The 19,275-nt window shown below is 37.1% G+C and overlaps 1 protein-coding gene and 1 non-coding gene across 2 annotated transcripts in view; one reads left to right on the top strand and one right to left on the bottom strand.

Moving 5' to 3' along the window:
* Positions 1–441: 441 nt before the first annotated feature.
* LOC701227 (uncharacterized) overlaps positions 442–19,275 on the bottom strand; it is a 52,917-nt gene continuing 34,083 nt past the window's right edge. Inside the window, 2 exon segments of the mRNA XM_077946270.1 lie at positions 442–4,056; positions 4,058–6,120. Of these exon segments, the coding sequence (XP_077802396.1) occupies positions 3,943–4,056; positions 4,058–6,120 (2,177 nt within the window). The 3' untranslated portion in view covers positions 442–3,942.
* On the top strand, positions 16,385–16,490 carry LOC114670197 (U6 spliceosomal RNA). Its single transcript, XR_003719680.1, has one exon. It is a non-coding gene; the product is annotated as a U6 spliceosomal RNA (small nuclear RNA).

Here is a 19,275-nt window from a genome sequence, read left to right as displayed (position 1 = left end):
GTTCTACTTGGGAGCAGAGTGGAAAAGGAGGGGTTGTGGTGAGCAGCTGTATTATCCAGAGCGTACAGTGACCACTGTTTGCTGTGGGAGGATGTGAGAAGTTTGGTGAATAATTCCAAGAGCTGGCAAGGAAGAAAATCTTACTACTTCGGAATAAGCAGGAACTGTGCCTGGCCCTCCTGACAAGGAGGACTGTCTGCTAAGTTACTTCACCTGTGGAAGCACAGTGGCGATGGAAACGAGGTTAGGTCATCTGAGGCCCTTTTGGCTTCAGATATCAAGAGAACCAAGAATACTAGTCCTTAATTTCAGGTCACCATTACCATAATTTAAAATATATTAAGGACGTATAAAAGCAATTCAGATGTTCACTAATGGTGATTTACAGGTTCAGTCAGAAACATACGACTAACAAGTACAGAAACAAGATGTTCCTCGGGGTTGGTTATTTAATTATTTATTTACTTAATACACTTCATTTTTTAGAGTAGCTTTAGGGTTACAGAAAAATTGAGGAAAAAGTACAGCGAATTCTCATATAACCCTTCACCCCTCCCATCCTCCACAGGCTCCCCAATTATTAACATCTCGCATCATTATGGTTCATTTGTTACAATTAATGAGCCAATAGTGATATATTATTATTAACTGAAGTCCAGAGTTGACATTAGGGTTTACTCTGCATTTTCCATTCACTGTTTTCCATTCTCTGCGTTTCGACAAATTACATTACCCTAGAGAATACGTTCACTGCCCTAAAAATCACCTCTCTACCTGCCATCCCTCCCTTCCCCTCAACTCTCAGCAACCACTGGTCCTTTCACTGGCTCGATAGTTTTGCCTCTCCCAGAATATCATATAATTGCAATAAAAAAATAGAAAGCCTTTACAGATTGGTTTTCACTTAATAAGCATTTAGGGTTCCTCCAGGTCTTTTAGTGACTTGATGTCTAATTCCTTATCATCTACCTGAGGACTATATCCTGCAACCCCGCTATAATTACTTATTAATGTCAGCAGGGATTTTGTTGTTTATTTAGAATTCTCTACAAAGACAATCATGTTACTTGTGAACAAAGACAGTTGTATTTCATCCTTCCAAATCTATGTGCATTTTATTTTTTTATTTTTTTATCACTGCATTAGATAGCACTTCCAGTACAATGCTGAAAAGTAGTGTTCCTTGCCATGTTCCTGATGTTAGTAGGAAAGCATCTAGTTGGAAACCTCAAGGATGATGTTACCTGTAGGGTTTTTTGCAGCAGTTCTTTATCAACTTGAGTAAGTTCTCCTGTATTCCTTCTGTGTTGAGGTTTTACCACGAATGGATATTGGATTTTGTCAAATGCTTTTTCTGCATCTACTGATATGATCATATTTCATCTTTGAGCTGCTAATGCATGCAATGGATTACACTGAATATCAAATGTTGAACAAGTCTTGCATTCCTGATTTGCTAACATTTTAAGGATTTCTGTATCTGTGTTCACTGGAAATATTGATCTGTAGTTTTCCTTTCTTGTAATATCTTTGCCTGGTTGTGGTATGAGGGTAATACTGGCCTCACAAAATAAGTTGGGAGAGTTATCTCTACTTTTATTTTCTGAAAGACACGGTAGAGACTTGGTATCATTTCTACCTTAAGTATCCCAAAAAATGCACATTCGTGAACCCATTTGGTCCCGGCACTTTGTTTTGGAAGGTTTTATTATTATTTAAGATGGAGTCTCACTCTGTCACCCAGGCTGGAGTACAGTAGCACAATCTCGGCTCACTGCAACCTCCACCTCCTGGGTTCAAGTGATTCTTCTGCCTCAGTCTCCTAAGTAGCTTGGACTACATACGCGTGCCACCACGCCCGGCTAATTTTTCGTCCTTTTAGTAGAGACGGGGTTTCACCATGTTGACCAGGCTGGTCTCGAACTCCTGACCTCGTGATCCGCCTGCCTCAGCCTCCCAAAGTGCTGGATTACAGGCATGAGCCACCGCACCCGGCCTTGAAAGGTTAATTACTGCTTTGATTTATTTAATAGATATGTATGCCTACTGAGGTCTACCCTTGTGTGAGCTTTGAAAGAATGCATCTTGCAAGGAATTGGTCCATTTTAGCTAAGTTATCAAATTTATGGACAGAGTTGTCCATATTTCTTTCTAATCCTTTTGGTGACCATAGGATCAGCTGTGATGGCTTGGCCTCTTTCATTTTTGGTACTAGCAATATTTGTCTTCTGTTTTTTCTTAAGCTAGCTAGACGTTTATCAATTTTACTGACCTTTTCAAAGAACCAGCTTTGGGTTTTATTGATTTTCTCTTTTCAATTTCTATGATTTTTACTTTTATTTTTTTCCAGGTTACTTTGGATTTAATTTGCTCTTCTTTTGCTAGTTTCCTAAAGTGGAAGCTTAGATTACTTGTGTAATCTAGGATCATCAGACTGTATAATCTTAGATTATTTGTATGATCTGATAATGTAATATAATGTACAATCTTCACACTGTCAATAACAGCCCCATGCCAGCTTGCTTCTGGCTGTGCTCCAGCCTCAACCCTCCTCTTCATATTCGCAAAAGTCTCTGAAGGTTCAGATCCCTGTCTGGGTATAATGAGCCTTGAAATGACAGTTCAACCGCCCTGGGCAGCAACTGGGCTATATGTGTGGGCCTCTTTCCAGGGCCCTGTCTTGGAGAGCAGCTGCTTAAAGAAAATTTGGAGTATCACTTACGTTGAAGGCTGGAGTGTTCATATATGCACCCTAGGCACTTCATGGCATGCGATGAGTCACTGGTACGAAGAGAAAGGGAGTAACATGGAGGCAGGCCTAGATCTTCACATGCACAGGATAGATTTTTTTTTTTTTAGATAAGTTGTTATTTTGATTTTTCCTTTTAAATGGATAAACATTAGCTCTGTGGGTCTCCTTTTAAATTGTTTCAGGACATGACAAACATCTGGGATGGGCCTGATGATATAACCACTACTAAACTAGGATACCTACTTCCTATTCACAATTACATTAAATTCCATTATGCATATAAAACACACGATTTATATCACATACCACTTATACATTTGTAAGTCCTATGAACTTCAGGGATAACTCGCAGATGTGCTTAATGCTATTGCCCATTAATTGCCCATTAATAAATTGATATTAATCAATTTATCGATGCTTTATAAAAAGCTTCATAATCAAGTGGATGCCAGGGGTAGGGTTGCAGAAAGGGTGTGATTATTAATACAAGGGAACTACTTGAGGCTAAATCCTGATTCCTTTGTAATCCTGATACTATACAGATCTCAGATTCCTTTTCAGTTCTGTAAACTAATTGTGCTGATGGTTACTCAAATGTAAAGGTGGTAAAAGTTTGATATAAACACACACACACAGTGCACGCAAACCATAGTAAAATGTGAGTAAGTCTGTATCTACTAGCAAGGTAACATCGATTTCTTGGACTTGACCATATATTATAATTATATATTATCCTTAGAGGAAGCTTGGTGAAGTGTACATGGGAATTCTCTGTACTCATTACAACTTCTTGTGAGGTTATTTTAATTATTACTTTTTTTTTAAGTTCTTAAAGCTTTATATTCCACAATATACATCTATCTATAAATTATTGTTAGGTACCCTAAAAACTATTATTGTATCAAACTCAAAACAGAACTTGTCATATTTTATTTCTATGCAAAATTTTCACTTTAAATTTCTTAAATTGACAATTTTCTCCTCAGTGTAAATTCTAACATAATCTTATTTGTATTTTTGCCAAAAACTTTTATAAATTCAAAAAAATCTGTAAGGTTTTATGCCCGTATTAACCATCTGATATTAAATAGAATATCACTTCCTAACAAAAGCTGTCCTATAATTGTTGTAGTCTATGGGTTTATCCCCTACTGTTACTTTGGAGTAACATAAGGTGAGTTTGTGGATAGTTACTGAACATTCAGGATGTCAGCAGGGCTTTCTCCACAGTGTGAATCATCTGAGGCATTATGGAGGCTGATTTGTGGCTGGAAATTTCCAATATCCATTTCATTCATAAGGTTTTTCTCCTATGTGTCTTCTCTGATGTACAATGAGATTTGACTTTTGAGAGAAAGTCTTCCTGCATGTGTTACATTCATAGGGCTTTTCCCCTGTATGTGATCTCTGATGTTTAGCAAGTTCTGATTTACGGTAAAAGATTTTTCCACATTCATTACATTGACAAGATTTCTCTCCTGTGTGAGCCCTGTGATGTACTGTGAGTGATGATTTGTGACTGAAGGATTTCCCACATTCACTGCATTCATAGGGTTTCTCCCCTGTGTGCTTTCTCTCATGAAAAATAAGTCCTGACTTCACACAGAAAGATTTGCCACATTCGTTACATTTATAGGGCTTTTCTTGTGTATGGGTTCTCTGATGTACAATTAGAGCTGACTTATGGCAAAAAGCTTTTCCACACTCATTACATTTATAGGGTTTCTCCCCTATGTGAATTATCTGATGCTGAGTGAGTTGTGACTTCTGGTAGAAGGTTTTTCCACATTCATTACATTCATAGGGTTTCTCCCCTGTATGTGTTCTATTATGTTTAGTTAGGTATGACTTATTGTAAAATATTTTTCCACATTCATGACATTCATAGGGTTTCTCCCCTGTGTGTGTTCTATAATGTTGAGAGAGGGTTGACTTATGGCTAAAGAATTTCCCACATTCAGGACATGCAAAGGGTTTCTCACCTGTGTGTATTCTCTGATGTACTGTTAGGTCTGACTTCAAGCAGAAGGTTTTCCCACATTCATAACATTCATAAGGTTTCCACCCTGTATGAACTATCTGATGCCTGGTGAGTAATGACTTGTGGTAGAAAGTTTTCCCACATGCATTACATTCATAAGATTTATCTCCTATGTGAGTTCTCTGATGCTGTGTAAGATTTGACTTTTCACAAAAGGATTTCCCACACTCAAGACATTCAAAAGGTTTCTCACCTGTGTGAGTTCTCTGGTGTACTTTAAGGTGCGAAGTCACACGGAAGAATTTTCCACATTTATAACATTCATAGGGTTTCAGCCCTGTGTGTGTTCTCTGATGTTTAGTGAGGTCAGATTTCTGGCAAAAAGTTTTCCCACACGCATTACACTGATAGGGTTTCTCCCCTGTATGTGTTCTCTGGTGTAATGTGAGAGCTGACTTATGGCTAAAGGCTTTCCCACATTCATTGCATTCAAAAGGTTTCTCCCCTGTGTGTGATCTCTGATGTTTGGTGAGGTTTGACTTATCCCAGAAAGCTTTTCCACATTCATTACATTGAAAGGGTTTCTCTCCTGTGTGCACCCTCTGATGTCGAGTGAGATGTGACTTCTCCCAGAAAACTTTCCCACATTCATTACATTCAATGTGTTTCTCTCCTTTATCACCTTTCTGAAGCTGTGACCGACACAATTTCCTCCTGAAATTATTCCCACTTTCATTGTGTTCCATAGGTACCCCGTGATGTTTAGAAAGGGTGGACTTAACACATAAGAACCTCTCACAATCACTAAATTCATAGTGATTGTCCTTTGACGAAGGTATCTGATGGAACAAGAGGGATGAACTATCAGAGAAAGTTCTCCCAAATTCATTATATTCACAGTTATTCTCTTCTGCATTCTCTCTCTTCTGTGTATTAAATACTGCCTTTTCAAGGAGGGTTTCTTGACATATACTGTATTCAAAATTGTGCTCTAAAGTTTGAATCTTCTCATGCTGCAAAGCATCCTCATGACGACTCAGAGTGTTCCTATCTTTTAAAACTTCATTTTTCTCTCGAGTATGAGTTTCACCATGCTTAATATTGAGTGACAATTTCCCACAGGCATTAAATTCATCAGACTTTTCTCCTAAATAGTTCATCTTACTGATAACCAATTGTGAAACAGTGTTGAAACTCATTTCACATGAGTCATACTGACAGAACATTCTTCTGGAAGGAAAAGAGCTTACGTCCATGTTAAATGGTATTCCTATTACATCACCTTGTTCCTTAGTCAGCATTTCATTATTGATGAATACAACTTCCCACAAATGTTTAGATTGGTTTTCTTGGCTCCTCTCTTTCAGGTGATCAGCTGTCCAGACTTCTAGAAACAAGCAAAATTAATCTTATATAAATTCTAAAACATTTCTCAGGGAATGAAATCTCTATACAAATGCCCCATGTTGTAGCTAACTCTGGTTTTTTGGCCAATTTCCAAAAATGAACATAATTGCAAGTGCATATTTTTTGTATTTCATGGGTTTGGGGTGAAAAAACAAAAACAAAACCCAGAACAAAAGGCCTAGGCTAGTGACAAAACAGAGAGGAATTTAACTATTTGAATGCACACATTTGGTTTCTAATGTAAAAAGAATAATAGCAACTGCTTACATCTGCATTTCCCTGTGCATCCCCCCAAGAATTATAAAAGTCAGCATAAGTGGAGCAAATAATATTATCTATAACATTCCATGACTTTAGCATAACTAGGAGATGGAAAATGTTACTAATTTCAAGTACTACTAAGCAATAGATATTCAAATACAGTAAAAAGTGACAGTCCATGCCTACAAAGAGAGTCAGCCAGAGACTGTGGTGATCACATGGAATAGAGGAGACAGACAGCCCAGAGAGGATGAAACACAAAACTACTCCCAGAAAGGGAAAGTTTCACTATGAGTGGGAAAATACTCAGAAGATATCTGAGTTCACGCAGATTAAAGCTCAGGCTACTGGGAAATCCAAGAGAAGAGACTTGGATTGTATGAAAACTAAAGAGGCAAAGGGTAATCAAACTCAGGAATGAAGTTGTAAAGAGGACACAGTAATCACAGAAAATAAGACTGTAATTCAAGTCTTATTAAAGACATTCTTTATTAAGGAATCTGTTATGGACTAAACTGTGCCCCCCCAAAATGTGTATGTTAAAACCTCAACCTCTAGTGTGACTGTATTTGAAGATGGGGACTTTAAGGAGATTAACTAAGGTTAAATGAGGGCATAAGGGTAAGAAACTAATACAATGGCATTGGTGTCCTTATAAGAGTAGGAGGAGACTGGAAAGCACATGCATGAGCTCTCTTTCTCCCTCCACCCACCACCCCCAACCACTGGTCATATGCACAGAGAAAAGGCTGTGTGAGGGCACCAGAAGAAAATGCCATCTAGCCAAGGAGTGAGACCTCACCAGAAACCAACCCTGCTGGCACCTTGACTTCAGACCTCCAGCCTCCACAATTGTGAGAAAATTTATTTAAGCTACCCAGTCTGTTGAATTTTGTTACAGCAGCCTGAGCAAACTAATACAGCACCAAAGGGGAAACTACACTTGACTGAAACTTGAATGAACAGCACTGTAAAGGAGAATGAAACAAGAAAAAAAAGAAGCAGCAATAATTTTAAAAGAGTAAGAAAAAAGAAAATAGGATCAGAAAGAAAGTTCTGGATAAAGATGGTCTACAATTAAATAAATAAATAAAATTACAATATAGTATATATGTTATTGCAGTCTTTAAAGAAGAAAAAAGAAAACAACAGAATAAATCCAATATTAAAAAGTATAATCTAAGAAAACTGTCCAAAAATGAAAGACCTGACCCACATATGCAAAGGAACCATCACGAACCTGGGAAAACTGTTCAGCAACAGTTTTCTCCAAAACATATCTTAATAAAACTACTAGATGTTAAAATTGAAGAAAATGTAGTCTGGACAAAAAGACAAAGTCTGCAAACTTTTACTTTGAGTCTTGAAATCAGGTAATCTTATCCATACAACTCAGCTTTTATTTTTGAAAGTTTGTTATTCTAGTTCCTGTGTATTTCCACATAAAGTTTAGAATTACATACTGAATTACTACAAGAAATCCTGCTAATTACTACATGGAATTATATTATTTTAAATCTGTAAGTCATGTAAACAACAAAACATGTCAGCAATATTGAGCTTTCTGACATAAGCAGGGAGTTCCATTTGTTTAGGTCTTCAATTTCTCTCTGCAGCGGATTGTTTCCAGTGTGGCCTTTCACATCTTTTGCCAGACATAACTATAAAAAAAATATATTTTTGATACTCTTGCAAAGAGAACTTTCAAAAATTTCAATTTCCAATTGATCATTGTTAATATATAGAAGTAAAATTCATTTTTACATATTTTTCTCCTGCCACCTAGCTATACTTAATAATTCTAGTCATTCTTTTTCCCATATCTTGGGAGACTCCATTAGATTTCCTACATAGATAACTGTATCTTTTGTGAATAAAGGCATTTCTACTTCTCTTCCACTCTAGTCTCCTTTTTTTTTCTTCCCTGGTTATACTAGGTAGTATGTATTATACTATCAAGTATGAATGGACATCCTTGTCATGTTCCTGATATTGGAAAGAAATCATTCCATTTTTCACAATTATATACAATGTCAATTGTACACTGTCTATAGATGACTTTTATCAGATTAAAGAAAGTTATCTTCTATTCTTCATTTGAGAGTTTTAATCAGAAATAGATAATACATTTTGTCAAATGCTTTCTCTGAATATACTGAAATGGTCATATGGGTTTGACTTTTTTCTATTTTTTTTTCTTTTTAATACAGGGCAGAGATGACTACATAATTGATGGGGACAGTGCAAAATAAAAATGTGAGGTCAGTTACTAAAAATGTATAAAAAGAAGTATAGTAAAAGGTAAAATAAATTATGTTTTTCTTTTAATATATTTTATTACTTGTAAAATGTAATAGGTATAATAGTAATATATATAACATAAATTTGCAAATAACAAAAAAGTTTTGTTATAATAACTTTAAATGATACAATAATTACTAATAGTTTGTTACTATGATATCTTGATGGTAAGATTTTCTGGCACTCTTGGCAAATTCATTTATTAAGTCATCAAAATTTATATTTTTAGCAACTTCATTTTCAATATATAATTGAAATTCATGGCAAATGCAAGATAAGTAATTTTTGCTAGTTTTTAATTTTGAGAAGGTTGATTTTTCAGCTGATGCAATCATTAGGAACCTGTTGGTTCTTTATACGTTGTGACAATATGGGCTAAATTTCTGATTTCTGATACATTATTGCAAAATAAAAGTTAAAAAAATACAAGTTTTGGTATATGTAGACAAAGACTGGAGTAGCAGTTCTCTGAAATTAATTCTTCATCAATATTAGTGTTGTACAAAGCTGAATTCTATTTTACATGTAAATTTATACAATGGCATTTTAATGTTTCCTCTGACATTTCCTACATCTTTTACAAGAAACCAAAATGGCTTCATGATTTGCATATAATTGGAAACAGCTGTTTATGCAGTTTATTGCTATATTTTCAAATGCAAAAAAAAAATATTTTTAAAATTCACTTCTTTGTTAATACTTGATTCATCCAAAATTTTATATGAAAATCATGTTCTCTCCCATCAAATGAAATTCCTGTTTCTAAGCCTGTGGATATTTGCTTTGCAATGTTGCAGCAGTTCTTGAGACCAAAGAATCTACACTCCAAAGAATTCTAGTAACTGCCTAGTGTGCCTTAACACAATGTGCACAAGTATGCTTTTATATTCCAATACTTTACTGACAATGATGACTGCCTGAAAGTTGGAGGTTGCTGTCCCAGTATTCAGCCCAGAAAATTAGTATTTCCTAAGAATGTCAGACGGACAGGCTTAGGGGAGACACAGCAAGCTAGTCTCACACTGTGAGTCCTCTCCAGGGTGCAACTGTTCGTGAGTTTACTGCTGCTGCAACCAATGCAGACAAAGATCATAGCCTTGGCCACCCACACACAATTCCAGGACACTCCCAAGTCATACTGGGAGTGACCAACAGCTTAGTAGGGCACTGCCTCTCAAGTATCCTGTCTACTTGCACACATAGTCCAATGTCCATCAGACTTCATACACAAATCACAAGTTCAAAGATCAAACTGTGAAGAACTTAAAGATGGCAACAACAGGGCATTAAGCCAAGTATAGGATCCCTTCTTACAAGAGTGCAGCAACATGTGACTGCACAGGTCACCTAGCCATGAAGTTGGCTTAGACACAGGGAATTATACTGACTGCTTTCCAAATGTTGAAAAAGCCTGCCAGGGATTAACCACACTTGGTCATGAGGTATTAATAACCTTGTTACACACCACTGGTTTCCAATCCCTAGAGTTTTCAAATTTACGTTCATGAAGGACACTGGTCTATAGCTTTCTTTCCTTGCATGTCTTTGTGTGGTTTTATTATTAGGGCAATGCTGGACTCAAAGAATGATTTAGGAAGTACTCCCTCTTCCTGAATTTTCTGGAAAAGTTTGTGTAGAAGTGGTACTATTAATCATTTGCTGGAATTCACTACTAAAGCATCTGGGGACCTGGGTTTTTCTTTGTGGAAAGGTTATCTATTTGTTTTGGAGTAAGTGGTAGTAGCTGTTTATCCGAAAGAAACTTCATCAAAATCGTCAAATTGATAACTTACAGGTATAGTATTTCCTCACTTCCTTCATAGTATCTATAGAATCTTCAGTGATTCATCATTCTTATTTTTGATACTGATAATCTGTTCCACCTAGAAGTTTATCCATTTTATTGATCTTCTCAATGAAACAGCTTTTGGTTTCACTGATTTTCTCAACTGTTTTTCTGTTTTTACAGATTATATTGTTCTCCGTTTTGCTTTTTGTTATTTCCTTTCTTCTACTATTATACGGATTTGTCTTCTACATTCTCCAAGTGGAAATAGCTAAGACCACTGATTTAGACCTTTCTTCTTATCCAAGTTAAACTTCATACATGTGTATAGCAGATATATATATATATATGCATAAATACATGCACATATGAAATTCCCTATATGTGAAATTTACACATTAATATATATTACACATAATACATTATATCCCATATATGAGAAACTTCATATATGCATTTACATATGGTAGATATATACGTACATAATACAAACACAATGCTTATTTGTGTTGCATAAGAAAGATCTCAAATCAATGACTTCAGGTGCTTCCACCTTAAAAAGCTAGAAAAAAGCAAAAGCAAGTAGAAAAAAGGAGTAAGGATCAAAATGGAAAACAATGAAATCAATGAGTATTATATGTATTTTATATTTCCTATAAATTTCCTATATGTAAATTTCCCATAAATTCTGTTATAACCCAAAGTTCAAAATACTTCCTAATTCCCCCTTCAAACTCTTCTTTGAAGCATCCATTATGTAGAAGCATATTCAGTTTCCAACTATTAGGGATTTTATAGATACTTCTGTCATTGATTTTTAATTTAACTAAACTTAAACCCCTTATCGTGGGAGAAAATATATGACTTCAATCCTTTTACATTTATTAAGATTTGCTTTATAATCAAGAATGTGATTTACCTTTGTTAATATATTCATTCATCTGTCCTTGAAAAGAATGTATATTCCACTGTTTTATTTGGGGAGGAGGGTGCAGAAGAATATTTTATAAATGTCAATTAAGTTATTTAGGGTTAAGTCTATTATACCTTTGCTCCTTTTCCATTTCCTGTTTTATCAATTATTAAAAGGATGCTAAAACCTCTGATTGTAACTGTGGATCTATTTATCCTTCCAGGTCTATCAGATTTTGCCTCAAATATTTTGTAAATCTGTTACTAACCTAAAGTTGAGGATTGTTAAATCCTCTCGATGAACTGATCTCTATCAATATGAAAAAAAATCTTCATCACTAGTATCCCTGGTTCTGAAAGCTACTTCATCGGGCTGTCAGATTTTCCCATTCTTTTTATCTATTTGTCTTTGAATCTAACATGTTTCCTTCATAGGCAGCATGATTGGATCTTATTTTTATTCATCTTATCCAGAAATATCTGCCTTTAAATGGGGTGTCTTAGACCATTTATATTTTCTGTGATCATCAATGTTTATAAAAGCTTTAATCAGTGTACTTTTCAGTAATAGTACATACATGGGTCTTCCAATAGTATATACTTTACTTCTTTTTCATAGCCTTTTTAGGCTATGATTGTCATATATTTTAAACATATGTTATAAACCCCACAATACATTTGATGTTATTTTTGTAAAAAGTGAGTATCCTTTCTACAGATTTACATAAAGAAAAATATCTTGTCTATATATCCAAGTAGTCAACATTTCCTGTCCTTCAGCCCCCTAGGTAGATCCAGATTTCCATCAGACATCAGAACACCTCTTGTGGTGCAGGTCTGCTGGAGAGGAAATCTTTCAGCTTTGTTTATCTGGAACGTCCTTATTTCTTCACTGTTTCTTATAGCTATTTTTACGGAGTATACAACTCTACATTGAATTTTTTTGCTTTTAAAACTAAAAATGTTCTACTATTTTCTCTGTTGCCTCATTTAAGGAGAAATCTGCTATCATCATTACCTTTGTTCCTCCATAAAACATGTCCTTTATCTCTGGCTGCTTTGAGGATTTCATTTTAACACTGATTTAGAGCATTCTGGTTATGATTCATGAGGCTTGGTGTAGTTTTCTTCATGCCTCTTGTGCTCAGGGTTTGATGATCAGTAGGTTCCCATCACATTTGGAAATTTTTTCATCATTCTCAAAATAATGTTTTCTGTTCTTTTCCCACTTTCCTTTTACAGACTCCAATTCCATGTGTGTTAGAGACTACTTGAAGTTCCCCTAAAGCTCACAGGGGCTTGTTTTTTTTTTTTTTCTTTTTTTGAGACACAGTCTCACTCTGTCCCCAGGCTGGAGGGCAGTCAGTGGTGCCATCTCGGCTCACTGTAACCTCTGCCTCCCATGTTCAAGTGATTCTCCCGCCTCAGCCTCCCGAGTAGCTGGGACTACAGGCGCCTGCCACCATGCCCGGCTAATTTTGTTATTTTTAGTAGAGACAGGGTTTCACCATGTTGGCCAAGATAGTCTCGATCTCTTGACCTCGTGATCCACCTGCCTTGGCCTCCCAAAGTGCTGGGATTACAGACATGAGTCTCCGCACCTGGCCCAAGGTCTTGCTTATTTTTCAAATACGCTTTTTCTCTGTTTTATTTGGATGGCTTCTATTACTGTGTGTTTAAGTTCACTCATCTTTTTCTTCTGCAATGTTTAAACTGCCTTCAGTTCTTGTCCTATGTGTTCTTTTTTCGGGGCAGGAGAGGAGACAGGGTCTCACTCCATCACCCAGGGGCAGTGCAGAGGCGCAATCTCGGCTCATTAAAACATCCACCTCCCAGGCTCAAGTGATCCTCCCACCTCAGCCTCCCAAGTAGCTAGGACCAAAGGCATGCACCAACACACCCAGCTAATTTTTTTGTTGTTGCATTTTTGCTACAGATGAGGTTTCACCATGTTGCCCAGACTGGTCTCAAACTCCTGAGCTCAGGAGATCCACCTGCCTTGGCCTCCCAAAGTGCAGGGATTACAGATGTGAGACACCAATGGCTGGCCATGTATTTTTCATCTCAAGCATTACAGTTTTCATTTCTAGAAATCTGATTTCTATCTTTTCTATTATACTGAATTTTGGTGTGGGTTTTTTTTTTTTTTAATCTTTCGTGTCTCTACTTAAGTTTTAGAACATATAGAACCCAGTTTTAATACTGTTTTCAAAGAACTTGTCAGTTAATTCTACTATCTATGGCAATTCTGAGTCCATTTCAATTTCCTGGTTAGTCTCTTTGAGAAAGCTCATGTTTTCCAATATGTCTGTAAGTCTGGTAATATTTCAATGGATGGGAGACTGAGAGTTTTACTTGGTTGGATGCTGGGTACTTTTGACTTCCTGTAAGTATTTTTGTGCTTTGTTCTAGGATACACTAAGTCACCTGGAAACAATGTGATACTTTCAGGTCTTGCTTTTATTATTTGTTAGGCAAATCTGGAGGAATGCTCAGTTTGGGGAACATTACTCCTCACCACGGAGAAAAGACCTTTCTAAACACTCTACCCAGTACTCTGAATTATGAATTTTTCCACTCTGGCTGGCAGGATCAGTCCTTTTCCAGGCCCTATGCGAGTACTGTGTACTGTTTCCTCTGCTTCTTTTCAAAACTCATTTCACTCATTTCCTCATATACATGAGCTGATTAACACTTTGCTGAACATTCATGGAGGCCCCTTTGCAGATCTCCAGACCTCTCTGTGTGTGCATCTATCTTCTGCAAGCCACCAGCACTCCTCAACCCCCACAGCTTCAAGTTCTAGGAAAGAATTGCCAAAAGGCCTTAAGCCAGCTTCCTCTACCACCCCAATGAAAATATCCAGCCCAGTCATGGCAGTCTGAGAATAGTGGAGTACAATGCCCACCTAGCTCATTGAGAACAGATTCCAAAATAAACCAAGAAGACCAGAGACTACTGCCCCAACCCAGATCTTTGATCATAAAGCACAGTATCACCCACCCAAAGAAAAGCAAAACACTGCTGTAGCCTCCAGATTCAGAATAATGGAGCAGGACTCTGACCTAGGGCCACCTGTAAGGACAGAGAGTTCCAAAATTCTCCTCCAGAAAACTCACTTTGTTCAGAACAGAGTGTGGGTGAGTGCAAGCCTGAGGCCACCCTCAAAAAGAATGGAAATTCAATGATAACCAATTAAGAAGAGGGTGGCAGTTCTACGACAGCAACAAGCTAAACCACAGACCAAATGAAAGTTTACTGGAGAGAGCAAGGAAAAGAGATGGCTAAGAACAGACATCCAGGGCAATTAGATGTGTTCTTATCTACCAGAAACGCTCATATAAATACATACACAGATTTTCTACAGTAATGATTTTTAAATTTATATTTTCTAGGAGTTGACTTTCAGAATAGCAACATAAAAAGCAAACTCAAAGCCTCAAAGGCAACCCTCTAGAAGGAACCCAAATTTAACAAGAGCAATCTAAGAGCAACATATGGTCCAGGACAGTGTTGAAAACAAATAGAGCAACACGTCAACAATCAGTAGTGGCTATCAGCAAAGTGTAACACCAACAGACGCAGACAGGCTAACACAGCAATCACAGAAAGAGACATTCAAAGACAGCACTGTTAACACCACTGCCATCCTAAAGGCAGTGTGCATTTCCAAGGCGGAGCCCTCTGACAAGCAACATCAGTGAGAATCCAATGGGAGTGAAAAAGCTTCTCTCAAATAGTACAGTCAAGTCACCTAAATAAGAAACAACAACAAGTCTAGAGAGAACAGAGGAACCAGTATCTACAGAAAGCACAAAGTATTCTCTAAAATGTCTACTCTTCAATTAAAAAATTACAAGACATACAAAGAAACAGGAGACTGTCACCTATATACAGGAAAAATGGCAGGCTACAGCAACTGCCCTTGGAAAGATCCAGATATCAGACTTAGCTGACCTCAAAGCAGGTATCATAAATATGTTCAGACCGGGCACGGTGGCTCACACCCATAATCCCAGCACTTTGGGAGGTCAAGGCAGATGGATCACCTGAGGTCAGGAGTTCAAGACCAACCTGGCCAGCATGGTGAAGCCCCATCTCTACTAAAAACACAAAAATTAGCTGAGCATGGTGGCAGGCACTTGTAATCCCAGCTACTCTGGAGGTTGAGGCAAGAGAATGTCTTGAACTTGGGAGGCGGAGGTTGCAGTGAACTGAGATCATGCCTCTGAACTCCAGCCTGGGTGACAGAGCGAGACCGTATCAAAATAAAAAATAAAAATAAATATGTTCATAAGGAAACACTACTTAGAAAAGGGAGGTATGATGACACCTCATCAAACAGAAAAATATCACTAGGAAGACAGAAAAGAATACAATGAAAATTCTGGATTCAAAAATTATAACTGCAATGGAAAACTCACTTGAATGACTCAACAAAAGATTGGGCTGGGCAGGGTGGCTCATGCCCGAAATCCCAGCACTTTGGGAGGTCGAGGGAGGCGAATCACCTAAGGTTAGGAGTTCAAGACCAGCATGACCAACATGGTGAAACCCCGTCTCTACTAAAAATACAAAAAAATTAGCTGAGCGTGGTAGTGCATGCGTCTGTAATCCCAGCTACTCTGGAGGCTGAGGCAAGAGAATCACTTGAACCCAGGAGGCAGAGGTTGCAGTGAGCCGAGATAGTGCCACTGCACTCCAGCCTGGGCAAAAAGAGAGAAACTCCATCTCAAAAAAAAAAAAAAGAAAGAAAGAAAGAAAAGAAAGGTTGTAGCTGGCAAAATAATGAGTAGACCTGAAGATGGATCAATAGAGATTAAGTAATCTAAAGAACAGCGAGAAATAAGAGTGATGAAAAATGAAGAAACCCTCAAAAAAATGAGGAACACCATTAACTACACCAATATATTCATAACAGAAGTACCAGAACAAGTGGAGAAATATCAAGCAGCAGAAAAAATATTCAAACAAATGAATGGCTATGCTCACTTTGCAACACATATACTAAAACTGGGACAATACCAATAAGATTAGCACAGTAGCTACACAAGAATGACACGCAAGTTCGTGAAGCGTTCCATTTAAAAAAAAAAAAAAAAGGCCAAAATCATGCAAATTTGTTGATGAAGAGAAAATCTTGAAAGCATCAAGAGAAATACAATTCCTCACATGCAAGGGAATGTCCTAAGATTAACATATGGCTTCTCATCAGAGACAGTAGAGGCGAGGAGGAGGCAGGGTGACATATTCAGTGTACTGAAAAAAAAATTTTTTTTAATCACCTGTCACCTAAAATAGCAGAACTATTTGCAAAACAGAGGGTGAAAATTAAAAATCCTCAAATTAAAAAACAAATAGAAACCAAAAAAACTTGAGAATCCATTGCCAGTAGACTAACCATAAAAGAAAGAAAAGAAGTTCTTTAGGGTGAAAACAAGAGATTCCAAACACTAGTTCAAATCCACAATTATTGTGGGAAAAGGCAGTGATACGAGAGAGTAAAAAAGGCACATTTTCTCTCCTTTCTTTTCCTACCGAATTTAATATGCAAATATGTATAAGTCAATGTGTATAACTGTACTGTTGAACCTATAACATATACAAACGCCATATATTTAACAAATAAGGCAGGCCAGGCACGGTGGCTCACGCAGTAATACCAACACTTTGGGAGGCTGAAGCAGGAGAATCACTTAAGCCTAGGAGTTCAAGATCAGCTTAGGCAACATACTAAGACCCCATCGCTAAAAAAAAATTTGTTTAAGCAGCTGGGCATAGTGGTGCACACCTATAGTATCAGCTACTCAGGAGGCTGAGTTGGGAGTATTGTTTGAGTCCAGGAGGTTGAGGCTGCAATGAGCTGCAATCCTACCACTGCACTCCAGCCTCAATGACTCAGAGAGACCCTGTTTCAAAAACACAAATACACTGATAAACAAGTAAACAAATAATAAAACAACAAAAAAAAGAATAAAGCAAAAAAATAGAGTGGCTGGGTGTGGTGGCTCATGCCTGTAATACCAGCACTTTGGGAGGCCAAGGCAGGCAGATCACCTGTGGTCAGCAGTTTGAGACCAGCCTGGCTAACACAGCAAAACCCTGTCTCTACTAAAAACACAAAAATTATCTGGGTGTGGTGGTGCATGCCTGTAATCCCAGCTACTCAGGAGACTGAGACAGGAGAATTGCTTGAACCTAGGAGGCTGGAGGTTACACTGAGCCCAGATAGTGCCACTGCACTCCAGCCTGGACAACAAAGTGAGACTCCATCTCAGGGGGCAAAAAAAAAGACTGAGGAACAAATCTGTGCTGGAGTAAGGAAATTACACTAGATGGTAACTCTGAATCCACACGAACAAATAAATTGAAGCAGAAATGATGAATAAGAAGGTTAGTATAACAAACTCTATGAATAGATACTTCCTATCTTTCCGCTTCTTTAAAAGGCATCAACACATGAACACAGGGAAGAGAACAACACACAACTAGGGCCTGTTGAGGGGTTGGGGGCGAGGGGAGGAAACTTAGGATGGGTCAACCACCATGGCACACATATACCTATATAACAAATCTCCACGTTCTGCACATATATCACAGAACTTAAAAAAAAAAAAAAAAAAAAAAAAGACATCAAATGACATAGTAACAATTACAGATTGAGTATCCCTTATCTGAAATGCTTGTCATCAAAAGTGTTTCTGACTTTAGATTTTTTCTAAATTTTGGAATGTTTACATTATACTTACTGGTTGAGCTTCCCAAATCCAGAAATCTAAAATCTGAATTACTCCAACAAGCATTTTCTTTGAGCATTTTGAGCATGTTGGCACTCAGTTTCAGATTTTGGAGCATTTGAGATTTTCGGATTTGGGATGCTCAGCCTGTATAACAATGTATTGTTGGGTTTTAAATATATATGTAATACATATAAAAATAACAAATGGAGAAGACGAAGTACAGCTATATACAAGTAATGTTTCTGTATTTTACTAGAGTTAAGGAGTACAAATCTGAAGTAGATTTTGATAAGGTAAGACTTATTAGGTAAGTTCTAGAGCAACCACTAGGTAAATAAATTTTCAAAGGGACATAGTAATTTTAAAAAAATGTTATACTAAAACATATTCATTTCATGTTGTGTACACATAACATAGAGAGTAGAATGAGAGACACTGGAGACTTGGAGGGGTAGGGAGGAGGGTGAAGGGTAAGAAATTACTTGATGGCTGCAATGTATACTATTCTGCTGATGGTCACACTAAAAGCCCAGACTTCACCTCTATGTGACATGTCTGGGTAACAAAACTGCACTTGTACCCTCAAAACCTATAAAAATAATAAAATAAAATACATTCATGTCATGTAAAAGAAAGCAGAAGTAAAAGGAATAGAGCACCAAAAAAGCAGGAGACCGAAATGGCAAACAAAAATGGCAGAGGTAAATCCAACTACAGATGCTCCTTGACTTACGATCAAGTTACATCCTGATAATAGTCAAATTAGTTGAAAATACTGTTTTTCCACTTAAAATCGGAATACATTCCAGTAAAGTCAGAAAAAATAGTTAAGTTGAACCTTTATAAATCCTGAACATACAAAGGGGTTTCAACCCAATAAACCCAAAAAAAAAGTTAAATTTTTCAACTTGAAACGTTAAAAAAATCGTAAGTCAAACCACTGTAAGTCAGCAACCATCTGTATAGCAATAATAACAGGAAAAAGGGAATGATTTGAAAATCCAATCAAAAAGCAACAATTCTCAGGTTGTTGAAAGTGTGAAAATCCAAACATCTGTTGTCTATAAGAGATAGATACAAACAGGTTGAAAATTTGAAAACAGAAAAAGACAGATCTGGCACATGACACCTTTAG

This window comes from Macaca mulatta, chromosome 9 (genome assembly GCF_049350105.2).
Source record: "Macaca mulatta isolate MMU2019108-1 chromosome 9, T2T-MMU8v2.0, whole genome shotgun sequence".
Classification (NCBI taxonomy): Eukaryota; Metazoa; Chordata; class Mammalia; order Primates; family Cercopithecidae; genus Macaca; species Macaca mulatta.
The sequence above is the reverse complement of the archived record's forward strand: the minus strand, read 5'-3'. Positions and strand labels throughout refer to the sequence as shown.